This window comes from Mandrillus leucophaeus, unplaced genomic scaffold (assembly GCF_000951045.1).
Source record: "Mandrillus leucophaeus isolate KB7577 unplaced genomic scaffold, Mleu.le_1.0 Scaffold696, whole genome shotgun sequence".
NCBI classification, from domain to species: domain Eukaryota; kingdom Metazoa; phylum Chordata; class Mammalia; order Primates; family Cercopithecidae; genus Mandrillus; species Mandrillus leucophaeus.
In genome coordinates this window covers 723701-743446 of record NW_012107541.1, presented here as the reverse complement: position 1 = coordinate 743446, position 19746 = coordinate 723701, and the positions used below count along the sequence as shown (strand labels likewise).

The window sequence follows — 19746 nt, the reverse complement described above, 5'->3', positions numbered from 1 at the left end:
TCATCTACATGTGTGTTGACAATTACACATATATTATACACACACATGTAGATATAGACAAATATATGTACACTTTTCTACTAGACATAGTAAATGCATTTGGAAATGTAGAAACAAATTTTGCCAGCTTCTAATAAAAATAAAAATAGAGATTTTACACATTTGCACAGAGGAAAGTATGGAAGCCTTAGCAGGCAAAATAAAAAAGCTATATGATTACTCATATAGAATTATATTCACTCATCACCTGGTATGCACAGATAAATGATCCTGGTCAGATGCTTTCTAGGTATTCAAGTTAATATTCAAATAGCTGCCTTAATATAGATGCAGATTCCTTAATGTTCCAATACACTCAGGTTGGTAAGAACTATTTCTCTTCCAATAACATATATATAAGTTAGAGTATCAAAATAAAACTAAATCACTAAAGTAAGTTTGATAAAATTTTATGTAAAAATATATGATGCCACATAAAATAAACACAACAGAATAAAATTCCATTTCATTTCATTGCTCTATGAAAGGGAGAACACTGATCAGTGTAACTTGCTGTGGCTTGATATATCCACCTGATTTAAGTTTGCTGTAATTTGTTGTATCTACCTGATTTGATATTTTCCCTTCTGTTTTTTTTTTTTTTTTCAAAGCTAGCCTGAAGAATATATTATTTACTATTCACACACATATACACACTCCCTTATGTGGTTAGACATAACGATGAAACAGTAAATAATAATCTATAACTAAAACAAAATTTTTTTCTTGACTATTTTTAGAAAAAAGTAAACTAGTGACCAAGAATAAATGTGAAACTTTCTTTACCTCTGAAACATAAATGAATAAAAATTAGAGAACCACAATTGTAGTTGTCTATACTTTTCATCAGGAAGTCCAACCCAATTGAATATATGACACATAGTAAAAATTCTTTTGAAGAATTTGAGATCATTCTCATCTTTATTCCCCATTTCCACAACCCAATCCATCAGTTGTTAGTTCCACTTCTTCAAGAATCAGATACTAATAAGGGATGTGTCTGCATGTTACAGGTTGAACTGTATCCTCCAAAAATTCTTATGTTGAAGTCCTAATCCCCGGTACTGCAAAATGTGACCTTATTTAGAAACAGGGTCTTTATAGAGGTAATCAAGTTAAAATAAGATCATTAAGGTAGGCCCTCATCCAATGTGACTGATGTCCTTATAAACAGGGAAATTTTGGAGACAGACACACACACAGGCAGAACGCCATGTGAACATGAAAATGTCATCAAAAAGATCAAGAGAGGCCTAGAACAGATCCTTCCCTCACAGATCTCAGAAAGAATCAGCCCTGTCAGTACCTTGATTTTGGATTTCTAGCCTCCAGAACTGTGAGACAATACATTTCTGTTAAGACAGCCCACTTGTACTTTTTTGCAATAGCTCTAACAAATTAATATAGAATGCAAGAGAATTGTTAGGGAAGGGCCTGTGAAGGATAGAGAGAGAGAAAAAAGCAAAAATAAAGAGATCTTACAATGGGTAATAGAGTTCTGACACCTGTGAAAGAGTAGAAAGGAAGGACGACCAGCTAGAAAGAGTTGTAGCTTGAAGTGCAGTTCTGGAAGAGTCTTCACCAGGCCAGTGGCATGTCTGTAAGCAAAGGTTGCCCATTAGTGGAGGTCCCTGTTAGTCAGGATGGCCAGGTTCTGCTCCACTCAGTCATCGGCTAGGGACAAGTTTAGGGGTTATTGTCCTGGCATGAATGCTGTGATGGACCCAAATCTGTGACAGCAGGAGGATGTCAACCAACTTTGCTTCCTGTAGCATGTTCTCTTGAATGGAGGTCTGATTAGTGTATCTCCATGGCTGCCACAATCACAAGGTATTATTGATTGTATTTCCTAAAAATAATTTAAATTCATTTATATTGCTTCACCATACCACTGCTGTCCTCTCATCTCTTCCTCTGCTGATTAAAATAGCTTCCTAATTCACTATCTCTACCTACTCTGGTCACCCATTAACCTTCCCTTCATTCTCTAAAACCTTCAATGGTTTCCTATTACTCAACATTAAGTAATGAGTCTATAATATATGGCCTACAAAGATGAGCACAAGATGGACCATGTTTTCATCTTTAGCCTCATCTTGTTCTTTGCTCCACATTCCACGCCAGGTTCTGAACTCCAGCCACATAGCCTTCTCTCAGTCCCTCATGATGGCCGTGCTTTCTCTGTCATTGGCCTCACACTCTTCTCCCACCCACCACAATACTGTTGTGTGAATGCCTGCTCATCTTTCAGCTGTCAGCTTAAATATAACTTCCTCAGGAAACCCTTTTCTGTTCTACCTAACTAGGTCACAGATGTCTACTATTGGCTTCCACTGAAACTATATACATGTCCTTTAAAGTGCTTATGAACAGTTCACTTGTATCCCTATTTAAGTTAACTGTTCGTCATCCCTACCAGACATTTGATTTTGTGAGAGCAGGAGCTGTATCTATTCTATTCACCACAGTAGCCACAGCACACAACTTCTGTCATAAAGTTGATGCCTGATAAATATTGCTAAATAAATTAATTGACTAAAATATATAGATGCACAATATTTCTTCCATTTTCTCTGTATAAGAAAGATATCTAAAATTTTATATATAAATTATCACCCTTGGAATAAAACAAGCCTGAAAAAACATCATTTCCAGATACATACCACAACAAAATCTAAGGGAGCTAGCCAAATTTAAAATCATAATATGAATCTCTGGAGGTTAACAGCTTCCTGACTCAGGACAAAAAAAAAAAAATACTAGGATATTTAAAAACATTAAACATGTACTCACATCAGGAGCTCTAAGATTTCATTTAGGATGTTTAGGTATGGTCCAGGCAACTGTCATACTCTAACCCAACTAGAATCCCTAATATTTAGCTTGTATCCTATGCTGAGGAGTTTTATTTTTGTCCTTTTGGTATGTAGATTTACCATATTCTAAAAACACAGTTTTCCTTCATATATACTACAAATAACTGAATTTTATCCTTTCAAAAGCCAAACTGGCTTTTTGTACTACTTTTAATTTCTCAGCATTCTATATGGAACCATATTCAATGCTAAAGATATTCCTGCCATCCTATACAGAAGAAAATGAAATTTTTTAAAAGTCTTTTTTTAACCTCTCAGAATCATTATAATTAGTGACCTTGATATAAACTCTTAGGAGCTATTAAAATGCATGTGACTCCATGTTGAAGTTTGCAGATTGTACTTTTGAATTCTTTTAGCATTTTTTCATATTATTTAAAACCCCTCTCCATTAGCCTGATAGTTATCAAGCTCTGTCCCTACCACAATCTTGACCACGTGTATCATTAACTAGAAAGTTCCTCCAACGAGGTATCCTGCTACTGCTGAATTCTAATAAAGTGTTTACTGCGAACACCCAAAGGTCAACAACAACAAAAAAATCAAAAGCATGTTCATGTACGTTCAGGACACTGTAACCTTGTTTTCCTTGATAGATACCTTTTCTCTCCCAACTCCTTGTAATTCAGCACATACAATCAGTTCCTGTGCTTAGGTTTGTCTCCTGTTGAGGGCATGTTGGCAGACACCCCCAGGTAAAGTAAATCCTAAATCAGTGTTATATAGTTTGGCTTTGAAGTATTCCATATGAAAGTATGTAACATATAGTTTCCTTGTCATATCTCCTCTTTATCTTGGCATGGATTACTTTGTCTTCCCTTTTAGGCCCTAAGGCTCAGGATGTGAGACTTGATAATTCTTCTGACCTCCATTTCTAAAAATTTAGCATGAATTTATTTCCCAATCAACCTTAAAGTCCTAGCTACAGTTCAGTACCCCCCAAGATTCATCCTTTGTAGCCCCTCACTGGCTCTATGACCAACCTTTCATTCCCCTTACACTGACTCTATCTACAGCCCTGTCAGTTCTACCATCTTGCTGATTATAGCTTTAGCAGTCAGGTACCACAGATATATATACATAGATACATACACATATATATACATATATAAATACACAGAGATTTAAGTTATACATAATACAAATATACATATATTTATAATATATAACAATATTTGTATATCTATATATTTAAAGCTTCTATTTCATAAGTGATAAAGTTAAAGTATAAAAATGAAAATAGTGATAATATTAATAGTTTATGAGACAGAGGTATTAAAAACATTATAGTAAAACTCCCCAGATAAATTGTAATTGGAATTCCAGATGAAAAAACATGCAGTTAAGAAGAGCTGATGTTTTCTGTGCATGCACATACACCAGGCATTAAGCTAAACAGCTCATAAATATTACCTGATCCTCATAACAATCCTATAGGTTAAGTGCTTTCATTTCATCCACAGAAAGGCAGAAATTAGAAAAAATTAAATGCGGGACAGTGAATGGTAGAGCTAAGATTCATACACAAGTAATTTGACTACTGAATCTGAGTTTTAGAATATTGAGACAAAATGTATTCCTAATGAATCTAAGTAATTTTAATGAAGGTCAAAAAATTAGGTGAAAACAGTCTGCTAAACTTCAAAACAACTATCTCACATTATACCAGACTAGATAATTGTTTTAGTTGAGCTATATTTTCTAATTCATCCTTATGTAGTAAAAATAATAATAATAACTTGGCAGCTACTCACATTAACAAGTGTAATTATGTTGTTTTGATTAGTTGTTGTTCTGATGAGTCTCTCTCTTAATTTTGATCACTATAATAGAATCTGCTTTATTTAGAGGCAACTTTCTTCTTCTGGCTTAACAGAACCATGATTTTGTTTACAGAGCAGTTGAGCCCAGCCCGAAGGAGTACATAATGGCCATAATAATTGATTCAAACCAATCATGAAAATATAATTTTCCTTTTGCCAGTCATTGTCTAGGAGTAAGCAGATGAAGCAGTTCAGAAAAATGAGATGGAAGGACGTGTCTCTGGTAGTGGGGTTTCCAGGAAAGATTTTTCTCCCTGATTAAAAAACAAAACAAAAGGATAGAGAAGGCCTCCCTTCTTGCTTAAGATACTATTGAGTGAGAACATAATATTTAGAGCAGAAGTAGGCATCCTATAGAAAGGCAAGTGTGGAAAAGTACGGAATTCTTAATAATCTCCCAAAGTCACTGAACCAAACCTGGGCCTATTCATATACATGATAAGTAAATGACAACAACAAAATATTTCCTTGTGCTTAACTCACTTTTAATTGGATATTTTATTATTTATAGCTAAAAACCTCCTAACTGATAAGGACACTTAACATATTAGTTTATCTGAGCCACATTGCTATTGTATATCATCTGGATGTATCTTTCCTTGTGATACTCTTTAAGAATCTTTCAGGCAGGTTCTATCAGCAATCCCTCCACTTTGAATAAACCAATCAAATGTTTTATCAGCAATTTTCAATCTTAAATCAAAATAACATTGCCACCAAAAAGCTCACTAACTTTTCACAGCTTCATTTTATACTTGTTTTCTCAGCTTAGCACACTTTCCCCATCTCCTTGTAGATCATATCATTCCCATCACATTGTCTCAGAGATTTGGCAGCCCAAATTGAAGAACATGACTGTTTTCAAACTGGGCTCTTCAGTGTCCTAGGTTTCTGTGGAGGTATGGCCAATCAGTGCATTATTGCTTTTAGTTAGTTTATATATTAGGATCCCACCATTAAAACAATATGGAAATCTACATTATTAAAACAATGCACAAGACATGATATCATGGAATCTGTCACGTCCACTGTCCCTAGACCTCAGAAAAACTGCTCCACTCACACTTTTTTAATGAATGGGCAGAAATGGTTAATCATATTTTCCACCATGACAAATCACTTATTTCCACTGATAACTAATACAAGCCTGGGATGAGCACCTTTCTAAACTAGGACTGTCAATCCCTATGCTAGATTGTGACGGATGATGTGGCCTAACTCATAAAGATAAGATAAACCAATCAGAATATCAACTTTGGGAAGTCAATATGGAAGAAAATATGCACATATATATGCACACATGAACATGAGTCAGTTGTAATGGGTGATAAAGACTAAAGGAGTCAAAATGACATTATATAGAATAAAGAGTATGACAAGTCATGGTAGATCACAAGAAAGCAAAAACTCAGAGAAGCCAGAAGCCATGGGATAGAAAAACATCTACACAGTAAGCAGTGGACAGCGAGCAGAAAATAAAAACAGGTAATTAAAGAGTAGATGCATTTCGTTGATTGTTTATGGCAGCATCACTTTTTGAAGAACTGAGATAGTTTTGCAATGGGTATCAATGTGTATCTGGTATAGTGCATATAATAAGATAAGATAGCAAAGGGAGATAGTGCAGACCAAGCTAATGGCAAAAAGTATTAACTGTGTATTATTTCCAGGCTCAATAGAAATTTGTTTTACTATTTTTCAAGATGCAAATTCATACCAATGAAAGAGTAAACATATAATCAATCAATTACTTCAAGAACTCACTGAATAATATAGAAGAAATGGCAAAAGTAGAGTTCAAACTCTGAGTTCTGCAGGAGCTTGGGCACTCTTCCAGCAATATGACCTTTGGTCTATCACTTCATATGGCAGATATTATTAGTGTTCATCAAATCTTGACCTCCATTCCCCTGCCCCCTACACATAGTACCTACTCACTTCCCATAGGAGCCTCATGACTTGGACTGGTTAATAAAACATGAACAGATGTAACTGTGCCATTTCTAGGTTAAGGCGTTTGAAAGCTCCTGTGCATTCTCTGGTGTCTCTCACCAAGCTCTGACAACTGTGAAAGACATATGTTGGCATGGCAAGACCAAACATTAAAGCCAGCTAAATTGCTGTTACCACATGGAGGACAACTGTCTTGGAGGATAGCCCAAATCTGCAGCTGAATTTTCTTAAAGAATAAATAGAATTTTATTGTATTATGGCATTTAGATTGAAGTTGTTTGTTCAACTGTAGCTTGTACTATACTGATTAAAATACGTAGCTTCTCATGTCAATTTCCTAATTTGAAAAATTATCTATTCACCTCAGAGTTGAGGCTGAAATAAGGTAACATTTATCAAATAATTTTATAAGGATTTTTGTATACATCTATATAAATTTAAGGTATCTACAGTATACATGACAGGAAAAATAATAGTTCCTTTAAACAAGATCTATAAGTGATAACACAAGGTTAAAATTATGTCATATGTTTTATTAACATGTAACATATATTAATAATGTGAAGTTTGTTCTATAGATTTCAGTAATAAAAAGTTAAAACTAAAACTATTATATTAACTAGAGGAATAAAGGGATGCATGGAAAATTACACATATGCTCATATGTATGTAAATAGCACAGAAACGCAGAGACAGTTTTATCTTTTGGATGTTTTGCTTTACTATTGAGATGACTGGTGAATACATAAAATTACAGTATAAAATCAAATCATAGTATATATTACCACTTTTACATTACAAAAGCATAATACAGTTTGGCTATACAGAAAGAATTGACATTACATGCCAATCAAAATCTTACAACAGTCAACATCTACATGTTTTTCTATGAATTTTCAACTCTATACCAACTTCTTCTTCCAGAAAATAAAAGGATTATTAAAGAATATAGCAATAAAAATCTCTCCAAAAATGCCAAGGAAAACCTGATTTCTTAAGAAAATGACTTCAATTACTATAAGATTCTCAATTTATGATTTAAGTATTTCTATAGATATGTTTTATATCATACTGAACAATGCAAATTACCAACATATCTTACAACCCAATTTCAAAATTTATCATATTTCTCATATTTTAGAAAAGATCAAACCTAAGTAATTTTTTAAATGTAGTCTTCACCAAAGATAAAATTAAAATCAAATGCAATAATATAGAAGAGAAATACCAAAAAGGGCATTGGAGATCATGACAAAAGAACTCAAGAACTTTGAAGAGTAGGAGTAGAGGTGACACTCAAGATATTTAGCTATTTAACAACTGGCAGGGCATAAGGACCATCTAGTTAGAACAGATGTTTGCTGTAGCAATGGGTCCAGGAACACTGGTAGAGTGTATTGGTAGATACCACCTGAGCATTGCTACCAGTTGATAGTAATGTTCAAATGCTATTGATTTTGTTTTCAGAAAAACTTTACAATAACTCACCAGAAGCATCTCAATCTAGTTTCTCCATTGTGTCCCACATTCAACTTCTATCAATTACAGAGGAACGCATTTTCTGGTTGTACTCTAATACCCCTAGGACTGCAGTCATGTTAGATATACACTGGTGAATAATCTACACATTATCTTGGGTAAATACATGCAAATAATATACACCTGTTAAAAAAATTGACTTCTCTACACAACCATATATCATGAGGTTCCAGTATGGAATTGAAATGAATTAAAATGACTACATTATTGCAGGACTGATGTTAACACCTCTCTCACACAGCTACCTCACATTTCTAATCTTCATTTACATGTTTTTATTTCACATATAGTATTTCTTTTCTATTCTTTTCCTTTCTCTTCCTTTCTCTCTCCTATTTTCCTCCTCCTCCTTCCCCTCCTCTGCCTTCCCCTCCCCTCCTCTTCTCTCTCTCTCAATCTCTCTCTGTCTCTTGGATCTCATCTATTTCTGGGATGCAGGGGTATGAATGCAGGGGTATGAGCTTGACTTCCTGGACTCCAGTGATTCACTTCAGTTTCTTGAGTAGCTGGGGCCACAGGTTACCACAACTAGCTATTTTTTTCCTTTTTTTCTTGTTAGTAGAGATGAAGTCTCGCTATATTGCCCAGGCTGGTCTCAACCCCTAGATTCAAGCAGTTCTCCTGGCTTAGAATCCCAAAATGCTGGGATTACAGGTATAAGCCATCATATCAAGCCTGATATATTATTTCTTATTTCCTTTTGATATTAATTCAGAAAACCACGTGAAAATTTACTATTTTCTAAATAAGGCATAAAGAGCAAACAGTGTAGAAAAGAAGACAGAAGCAGAACCAACTATTATAGTCCACTGGAAATAATGTCATAATACAGGTATTCTCAGAATGGTCTGGAATCACAGAGATTTCCCAGTAGAGTACATGTTCCATTTCATCTTCAGAGACAACCAGGAGTTAAACAAGAGAAGAAAGAAAGAATGCAAAGAATTCCACTCCTTGAAAAATGTACTTCCATAAACATATAGTTCGTTAGAGATTGGAAGACAAGATAAAATAAAAAATGATGGTCGGTAGTCCCAGCTACTCGGGGAGGCTGAGGCAGGAGAATAGTTTGAACCCATGAGGTGGAGGTTGCAGTGAGCTAAGATTACATCACTCTACTCCAGCCTGGGCGACAGAGGGAGACTCCATATCAGAAAGAAAAAAAAAAAGAATCTGATTAAGGAGCTAATTAAATACTCAACTAAAGAGTATGAACATTTATCCCATGAAATGCCATAGAATTGTGCTGTCCAATAGAACTTTCTGCAATGATGGACATATTCTGCATTGTTCCTCCAATACAGTTGCCACTAACAACATGCGATTATTTAGCCCTTAAAATGTGGCTAGTCGGCTGGCGAAGTGGCTCACACCTGTAATCCCAGCACTGTGGGAGGCCAAGGCTGGCAGATCACTTGAGCTCAAGAGTTCAAGACCAGCTTGGGCAACATGGCAAAATCAAATCTCTATTAAAAAATACAATAATTAGCTGAGTGTGTTGGCATGTGCCTGTAGTCCCACCTACTCGGAAGGCTGAGGTGGGAGGATGGCTTGAGCTCGGGAGCAGAGTTTGCAGTGAGCTGAGCCACATCTTGTCTCTAAAGAAAGAAAGAAAGAAAGAAAGAAAATGCAGCTAGTGTATCTAATGGACTGGAATTTTACATTTTATTTTTCATTAACTTTTGTTTGTTTGTTTGAGACAAGGTTTTGCTCTGTCACAAAGGGTGGAGTGCAGTAGTGTGACCATGACACACTGCAGTCTTGATACCTTATGCTTGAATGATCCTCCCACTTCAGTCTCCCAAACATCTGGAACTTACAAGCCTGTACTACCATACCCAGTATGTGTATATACATATATATTACACACACACATATATATACACATATACATGTATCTCCATACATATATGTGTGTGAATGTATTTTATATATACATACACACACACACACACACACACACACACACATAGTATAGGCAGGGTCTCACTATGTTGCCCAAGCTGGTCTCAAACTCCTGGACTCAAGAGATCCGCCCACCTTGGCCTCTCAAAGTGCTGGGATTACAAACATAAGCCACTGTACCCAGGTAACATAAGTTTTTAAATAGCCACCTGTACCTAGTGGCTACCATATTGGACAGTGTGGCCATAAAGGACTATAAGCACACACACAGTATGACAGATTTACATCTCAGAGGGAACACCGTCTGTTCAGTGTGGAAGGTAAATTGTAAGAGAGACAGGTGAAGTGGAGAAAAGTTAGAAACAACAGCACAATAATCTAGTGATGTGAACCTAAACTAATGTAAGGTCAATTGAGCTCACAAAGCAGTAATGTAGTCAAGAAATATTTAGCAATTGAAATTGGATGACTGCATGTGAATCGTAAGCAAAAGAGAGAAATGGGATGACTCAGGTTTCTAGTTTGAGAAACTGTGTAGATGATGGTGTTACTCACCTTACAGAGTGCAGCAAGATTTGTCCAGGGATAAAAATGATTGTTTCAAGCTTAAATTTGAAAACAAGTCTGAATTATCTATCCAGTAAGAAGTTGGCTGGCTATACATGTCTGTAACTCAGAAAGTAATTAACAGCTTAGAGGTGGCCATTAAGGAAATGAACTTTGGATCGATCACCCAGGGAACATGGACAGTGAAAGCAGAAAGAGTTAAACGGCCCAGAAAACACTGTCAGTTGGGAGGTGAAAGTCATTCTCTTCCACAAAAATTCAATGCATCTCATTATATTCTAGGAATCAGACTGGGCCTTTAGGGACCAAAGAGGAATAAGATAGAGGCCCTGCTCTCCAGACATTAGCTTGTAGAAGAGTGCTAATTAGGAAGAAGAGTTCATGGAATAAGAAATTCATGAAGAAGCTGGGCATGAAATACTCAAGGAGGTAAGAAGAAAACCAGAAGAGATGTTTCAGAAGTCAAAGTAAGAACCAGTACACTCAGTACTACAGAAAAGAGGGGGAAATATCCATGAAACTGAGATAATGTGCTTAGTAATCATCTTCTGCATGATTAATTCTAGAGTGGTAGAATTAGAAGCTAGACCACAAAAAGTATAAAAGAATGAAAGGAATGGAAATGGGAACACTTCAGTGGAAAATCTCTCTCCCATCCTATGATAAGAGCTTTATTTAGATTCCCTCCTTCATCTCTTCTTAGGTAACTTCCTTTCCCGTATCTTCAATATTTCCTTCTGTACTGGCTCTTTCCCTACTAATGGCATTTAAACAAGACTGGATAGTCCATTCTTAAATGGACCCCTTTCTACAGCTCTCATCCAATACTTCTCCCTGCCTGCACAGTTAAGAGTGAAATGAAATATATCCAAGGAGAAAAGGTCAACTGAAAATAGATTCAGTTACGGGGCAAGTTTGTAAAAGATTTATGCTGATTAGAGATAAATATTTCAGTCTTCTATACAAATATAATAGTTTTTGTTATGCTATTAAGTGACTTTTCAGATGACCTTGTCTAATAGGAATGATATTCAAGAGCAGCCTTCTCCAAATAGCTTGATCTCTTGCTGCCATATTCCCAAAAGTTTAGTTTATTACCACAAAAAGCAGCGGTACTCCTTCACTAGATAAGCTCCTTGAACACAAATATGATATCTTTATTATCTTTGAAGTCCTAATATTCAGAACAGTTTGAGAGATGTATCAGTCATTCAAATTTATCAGAAACAGATTTGTGTGGGTTTAAAGGTGGCCCATATGATAACTTGTCAAACTACTTCTTCACATAGTCCACATTCAGCATTGTCCTACAAATCTCCTGAGCCAGGGTGTCATATAAGCAAATGGCTGTTGACGTGGTGAGACAAAGATCCCCTCAGCTCTTGAGATCACTAGGCAGGGTCTATGGTGGATAGTATCAGGGCAAGTAGTCTCATACATTTACCCGGTATAGATATCAATGCCTGTGTGTGGCATTACATGAGCAAGCATTACTCTGGCCTCAATACCCCTAACAAATTAGTATATCTTCACTTTTACCTCCCAGAACTGCACATATAACAAATATTACTTAAAAACAGAGCATTCTATCACTTTACACTGACTGCTGACATATCAGTTATGTCATCATCTTGGTATTTTGGCACCTTACTACATAGCAAACTAACTTAACACTTCAAAATATTTTAGGTGTATGAGCAAACATTTTGTGAAGGGAGTTTCATCTTTGCAGAAAAAAAAAAAATTCATTACTTGAGAACTTGTGCTTGTTAAATACATTTCCAAGTTTCTGGGTTTCTTTATATATAAAACATTTGACATACACTGCCTAGCTAAAGAAATAATGGCAAACCAGTACAATTTACATGTTAGGAAAACTCCACTTTCCAAGGAGATATAAACAATTATAATGGAAGTTTCATGAAGGCAGGGACTTTCCTTGTGCACTACTAATCCTCATCACAGAACTTAGTAATGGCATGGAATAGGTGGTAAATAATATTTACTGAATTAGTGACAGTCACTAAATACATAAATGGTTAAATAGTCAAAAGTACTCCTGGTTTTGCTTAAATTAAGTGATTTCTATGGATGTTTTATAATTTTGTAAATAGGGCTGGAACCACAGGACTTCTAGGAGAAAAAGAAAACTTAACTCATATTCTTAAGTAACCAGACAAAAGAGAAATGTTGATATAAATATAAACTCACATACATAAATCATTAGTGACTTGCTCCACTAAGGTGGAAATACATGTGACCATATTAACAGATGTTTCTTTAAAATATTACCATTCCCTGACTATGTCTAGCAAATCAGGAAAATCTTTGGATGAGGGAAGGAATGTAGGGAGTTGAGGTAGGAAACGACATTATTTCACCTTGGCACAAACACGATGATCAATAAATGTTAACTCACTTTTCAAAAAGGTAAAATTTGGAGATTTAACATCCAACAAAATCATATATTTTAAACAGAAAGGCACTGGGCATACACTATTGACTTTATTTTTCTCCATAAATAAGCTAGCCATCTTTATGTGCAATATCGCTTTAAACTGGTTACTTTAAATGATCACAGGAAGCAGCATGATGGCTGAACATGTTAGGTAAGTTCCAGCAGAGCTGGGTTTGGGCAGGTCCTACCGGTGCACCCTTGGGCAAGTTATTTAACCTTGCTCAGCCTAAATTTCCTCACTAAGAATGATATTACCTACTTTGAAGGTTTTTGCAAGAATTTCAAACTGCACATAAAGTACGTAGCATTATATCTGACACATAAATTATCAATTATTAACTATCAGCTATTAGGATGATAAGTAAAAGCTCAAAAATGATCTTTCAGTTACAAAGTATGGTTCTTCGAAAAAACCTAATGTTGTGTCTTAGCGTATAGGGCTAGGTAAGCATTCAAATTAAATTAATATTCTGTATTTCTTATATACTATGTGTTAATAGGATTTGCATTTTAATGCCCTTTCATAGCATCCTTTATGTACTTACCTATGTGATTATTTGGTTAATGCCCCTCTGTTCCTCTAGTATGTAAGTGTTACAGATGCAGAAATGTTTGTTTTGCTCAAAACTGTGTCCCCAGTGCACAGTACTGGTCAGTTGAATAAATACTGACTGCTTACAGAAAAGCTAACATAATAAATTTCATGCTCATCTCCACCATATGCGCATGAGCACCATATTTTCTTGAAATTGGAAGAGACTTGCTAAAGAGCATAGAGTTTTTTTTTTTTTTTAAAGTAGAGGATTAAACTCTAAGCATTGATCGCCTTCCAATATACCCAATTGAATAAAAAGTGAAAAACCAGCAATGACATGGCATGAAAAAGGAAATAATTCACTGCATGAAAAAGGAAAAATTCCCTGCTTTTAAGGTAAGGATCATTATTCAGTTATGACAAAAATTGCTTTATATAATTACCATACGTTCTCAGACTAACAACCATCTAGAGTGATTTCCCCATATCCCCGCTCCCTGGCCTTATATATTTTACTGTGAATGTCCTACTGAGAGGAAGAAAATAAAAGTATTAATTGAAATCTTCACATTTCTTTATTCTGTCAGTAAATAGCAATTATCCTTAAATTTCCAAATCCTTACCACCTACCTGTTCAGCAATATAATACATGAAGAGTGCTCATCCATTAGGCAACTGCTTATTCAGTGCCCATCATATACTGCACATGATGTTAAGCACTGAGGATACAGGGGAGAATAAGACAGACAAGTCTCTTCTCATAGAGATTAAGTGTTCATTTTAGGAAATCTACTTTGTCCCTACTGAGTTCCTTGCATATAAATATACATATGTTTTGTATTTCTACAGTGAGAATATGACTGTTCTTTGGAATGTTTCCAGACTCAAAAAGGAAGTTATTATTACCTACGTATTCACTAAATGAATTAGATTAACAAAACTATTTGAAAGTCTCATGTGGTTCGATGTAATAAAATTTTACAAGTAAAATATTTTTCTGCATCACCTCAAATCAGTTAAGAAAATAATGATTTTGGCCCATTCTTCTTGCTTGGCACAAATAACTAATTTCAGTGCACTGTCATACATAGTTTGAAAATGGTAGCCAAAATGAGCATTCACCAAGATAATGAAGAAAACTATAATCTGGAAGCAAAAAGTGTGAGTTCTGAACACTGCCCAGACACTGTTAGCATCATTCAAGCTTTGGATGCCAGGCAGCCAACTAAATGTAGGACTTGGACTGCATGAATGTGTTAGATGCTGGTTAAAGAATGCAGTTTTTATTAGCCATAGTTCAGAATTTGGCTATTAACACACATCATGTTACCAAATCATGCAATAGGATCAGATTGGAAAGATTGTATCTGTCCAAGTTTTACAACAATAATGACAGAAAATCAAGGTAATAAATATGTATATTTAAAATTATTAAAAAGGTGGAAGCAAAAGAAAAAAAAAAAGCAAGGAATATTCCCCCCAAATTATCATTATTCTATAATTTACATGTATAAGAGATATAACACTCAAGGGGCCATGCATTTTTATAGAAAATATATACAGACAGCAGTAAATAACAGTTATATAGTGAGGAAAATAATTTGTTTCAATATTCTTTTAATCTTTCTTTACATTAAGAAGAAAGTTTCAATTTGGTGGCAATATGCTTTTAACACTTAGAGTGTGAGTGCAGATTTGCTGGCCTTTGTGAACCAACAATATCTAGCTCAAATAATATTGCTTACACCTGTGGTTCTCAAATATTGCTTACACCCGTGGTTTTGGATTTCTTTACATTCTTAAAATTGTTCAGGAACTCAAAAGAACTTATATTTATGTGAATTACACATGTCAACTTTTAACATATTAATTAAACTTGAGAAAACCTATACGTATCAACTGATTTAAAATAATAGTAAACACATTACAGGTTAACATAACCTTTATGAAAAACAACTATTTTTCAAAAAAGAAAAAAAAAAGTAAAAAGAATGACATTTAGATTTTCATTTCCAATTCCCTTTAATATCTGGCTTAAAGTGATAGGAGTAGATAAAAAATAGAAACAAAAAATAGGAAACAGATAGATTTTTATATTTACTTCTGCATTAAATCCTTTGCAATGTGTTGTTTGGTTGAAGCATATAAAGTAATTCCATCTTCACACAGAGATAAATTTGGAATGGAAAGAAACATTGTAATAGCCTTTTTATATTTGAGTGGTTATTCCTTTATGATACTACTACACCAAAACTTGACAAGCAGTGTCTTAAAGATTAGTTGCAATGTGGAATCTGAAACAATATCAGTGAACTATTTGTACCCTATAAGCCTGTAACAGAATGTATTATTTTGAAAATAGTTTTAATACTGTAGGTCCCCTGAAGAGGTCTAGTGAAACTCCCAACTGTGTGGTTCCCTGGCCCACATGTCAAGAACTACTGGCTTACACTATTTTTTAACCAGTCAAGTGATGGTGATGTTGGTTTTCCACTCATGATAATAACGACTTGTTTAAAAGGAAAGTTTCATTTTAAATAATCAGTTTAAAGAAATATGTTAAATTACAATACAGAGGGTAATTATGGGAAAAACGTGAAGTAATTTTGAAAACAATAAACACAATCTGCAAACCTACCCTCTACACTTATGTTATAATGAAGGAAACTGCTAGACAGCTTTCCCTCACCTTGTGTCTTTGCTGGCTTCTAATGGTGAGGTCTTGGCTCTGTATGTCAAATCTTCAGGAAGGTGATTCTCAACTAAGTAGGTATAAGTGAATTACTTAGGTGGCAGATTAAAGGCCAATACTAGGAAACACTGATAGTAAGGAAGAACTTTTCTTCTCCTGAATTTTATAAAAATAAAATATCCATAAGGCACCCCCATATTACTATTAATCCACTCAAATATATATTGATTTCCTATTAAGTGGCAGCACTGTACAAATAATTTGTAAGACTCACAAACCTACTAAATAGATATCATGTCTTTCAAGAGTTTGCATTCTGATAGGCACAATTTTGACCAGTTAGGTATACAAAAATGTAGACTAGAAAAGTAGAAATATTACAAGACAGAGTAGTCAAAATTCTAGGGAATAAAGATTATCTTCACTTCAGAGAAAGGGTGTCCTTTGAGGCTGACGTGGGTCACAGGTCAGATGAAGAGATTTGGAGGTAAGGCACTAATTTATAAACAAAAGGCAGCAATTAGTTATAGGTTTAAACTGCTCCAAAGGTAACAGGCCTTTAAGAAAGTCAATGTCATATTCTTAGGCACGAGTCCCTGATGCTGGGGAAGGGTAAAGGGTCACAGAAGTCAGCCTTGCTGGAGATCACTGGCCTGCGTATCTCAGGCCCACGGGGGTGCCCCACCGAGGCTTTGCCTCACCTGACCGTCCTGACCACGAAGTACACCAGCACCGCGCCGCTCACCACCATCAACACGGTCAGGGCCCGCTGGGTCATGGGCTTGTCGCCAGGGTTGGGGCTCACAGCAAGGCCGCCACCCACTGAGCCTTCCCCGGCCTTCCCTCCGTGATCGTCCGCCTCAAGCCCGGCCACAGGGCTGCTTCCATTGCCTCCCTCGGAGCCCTGCGGCCCCGCAGCTTCAGCCAGACCACGGCCCGGCTGCTGGGCAGCGGTAGGGCCCGGTGGCAGCGGCGGCAATGTCCGTGGTCTAGGGTCAGGAGGCCCAGGACCTTGCGCGGCCTCGGCTGCCTGCAGCAGGACTGCCAGGGGCCCGCTTAGCTCAGGCAGCAGCAGCAGGAGGAGGACGGAAGCCAAGAGGTGGCTGAGACAGCAGCAGCACTGCGAGGCCTTCATCGTTCCCGGACCGCGCTCTCACCACCCGGAAGCCGCCGCGCCGGCCACCCTGGCTCCAAGAGGGACCATGGGCGCGGTGGAGAATGAAGCAGAGGTGACCAAACGCCAGGGAGAGGCCCGGTCGTGGCAGGTGGCAGAGGCTATAGCAGTGGCAGCTGCCTGGAGAACCGGAAGTTCGTACATCCCAGCGGCCACTGCTGCTAAGGACGCCTTCGGTTGCTAACTGGTAGGGGCAGGGTGCACTTGGTGACGTCAGAGCCCCAGCGCCCAGTGCGCAAGCGCACTTGTGTAAAAAGCGAGGAGGTGAGCGTTCTGGAAGCTTTGCTCTTTTCACTGTTAGTGAGGAGCGGTCAAGGATGCTTATTAAGAAAGTAAGTAGACAAAAAGAGATTGTGTAACATGTACAGCAACTCTCTCATGCAGGAACCCAGAGAGATTGGAAACTCATTTTCTGAATTCATTCGTGTCAAACTGCAATAACACATTTAATCTGTAAGCCAGAAGGGCTTAGTTTTCCTCAGCTTGATTACAAGCTTTAAGCAGGCTTTTTTCCCTGCCTATGGATCCCTGACCTCCCTTTCTAAAGAGCATTTACTTGTGATGAGTTCATGTCCTTTGCAGGGACATTAATGAAGCTGGAAACCATCATTCTGAGCAAACTATTGCAAGGACAGAAAACCAAACACCGCATGTTCTAACGCATTGGTGGGAATTGGACAGTGAGAACACTTGGACACAGGATGGGGAACATCACACTCCGGGGCCTGTCGTGGGGTAGGGGGAGGGATAGCATTAGGAGATACACCTAATGTAAGTGACGAGTTAATGGGTGCAGCACACCAACATGACACAGGTATACATATGTAACCTGCACATTGTGCACATGTACCGTAGAACTTGAAGTGTATATACATATATGTGTGTGCGTGTGTGTATATATATATATGAAGAGCATTTACTTTAGAAAACTTTACCGTTGTAAGTTCTTTCTCTTCCCTTTTCAGATTTTTAAAGCTTCTGGCCAGTTTTGTAATTGAAAACTATCTCAAGGGTATGGTATGGAAAGCCATGCCTTTGAAAGGTAATCAGCAAGGAAGATAGTGGGCCATCTGTTATTTTGTGTGAGAGCATAGGAGCCTAACTGCTGTAGGCTTTTCGTTTCCAGTTGTAAAACCACCCCCTGTCATGGAAGAGAAAATTTACTTTTCCTTTGGGTAAAGTTAATGAGAAAACTCAGGTGGCCCATGATCTTCCCAAAATAGCTGTTAAAAACTCTGCACTCCTTTGTTTCTTTTAGAGGAGTTGAGCTTAGAAGAGTTCTATCCCCTTTCCTGACAGCAGTAGTCTTCAATAATATCTTCCTTATCTCTTTGACTTGGGTAATACGGAACTTCAGTTTGTGCAGATAACTAGAAGTGGCCTGTCAAGGTATACGTGGGGTATACGTGGGTCTTTTGAGTAAGTTATTGTTTTCATTGCTAAAAGAGAGACAGATATAGATATATACGGAGAGAGAGCCAGAAACACACACACACACACACACACACTCATACACACACTTACACCTCTCATTATTCCTTTTCCCCCTTACACTTGCCTGCCCTCTCTGCAGAGAGTTCTGGCCCTAACCTTGAGAAGAACATGACCCAGATAGTCCTCTGATCCTAGTAGACTGTGAGACATCTGGCGTAAACTATAACTAAACCTACAGCCTGGCACCAAATGCAGCCAAGGTTAGCTTAAGTTAGTCAATCCCAGCTTGACCAAAGACCTGAAAAATCAATGCTTATTTGTTGTATGCCACTGATATTTCTATGGTTATTGGTTATGCCACATTATTCTAACAACAGTTGATTAAGAAACTAGAATGAAATCATGGTAATACTTAATTAGGAGAATATAATAAAGTGGCAGTTAATAATCTATCTCTGCTATTAGACTGCCAGAGTTCAATATCCAGCTCTGTTGTTTATAATCATGTGAATTTTGGTCAAATCTGTGTCTCAGTTTCTTCCATTATAAAATAAGAAAAATTATGGGGTATTTTTCATGTAATGTTTGATAGCATAACATCTGGTACATACTAGGTACTCAACTAGTATTCACCATCATTATTCAATACAAGAACAAAGAGTTCAGATTTTATTCAGCAGGCCAATAGTTTTTGAATATATTTCCATGAAACATAGTTGTTCTGTCAGCTGTGTTACTGCATTCCTTAACA

The 19746-nt window shown here is 36.7% G+C and overlaps 1 protein-coding gene across 2 annotated transcripts in view; it reads right to left on the bottom strand.

Annotated features, from left to right (window-relative positions):
- The window catches only part of FAM174A (family with sequence similarity 174, member A), a 49203-nt gene extending 29965 nt beyond the window's left edge, over positions 1 to 19238 (bottom strand). The window contains exons 1-2 of one of the 2 annotated variants that reach the window (XM_011964373.1): positions 19228 to 19238; positions 17089 to 17662 (exon numbers count right to left, since the gene is read on the bottom strand). In XM_011964373.1, the coding sequence (XP_011819763.1) occupies positions 17089 to 17522 (434 nt within the window). In that variant the 5' untranslated portion in view covers positions 17523 to 17662; positions 19228 to 19238. Of the gene's footprint in view, positions 1 to 17088; positions 17748 to 19227 lie in introns of those variants that run through there. The other variant, XM_011964372.1, reaches the window with a different exon arrangement.
- Between the last annotated feature and the right edge of the window lie 508 nt (positions 19239 to 19746).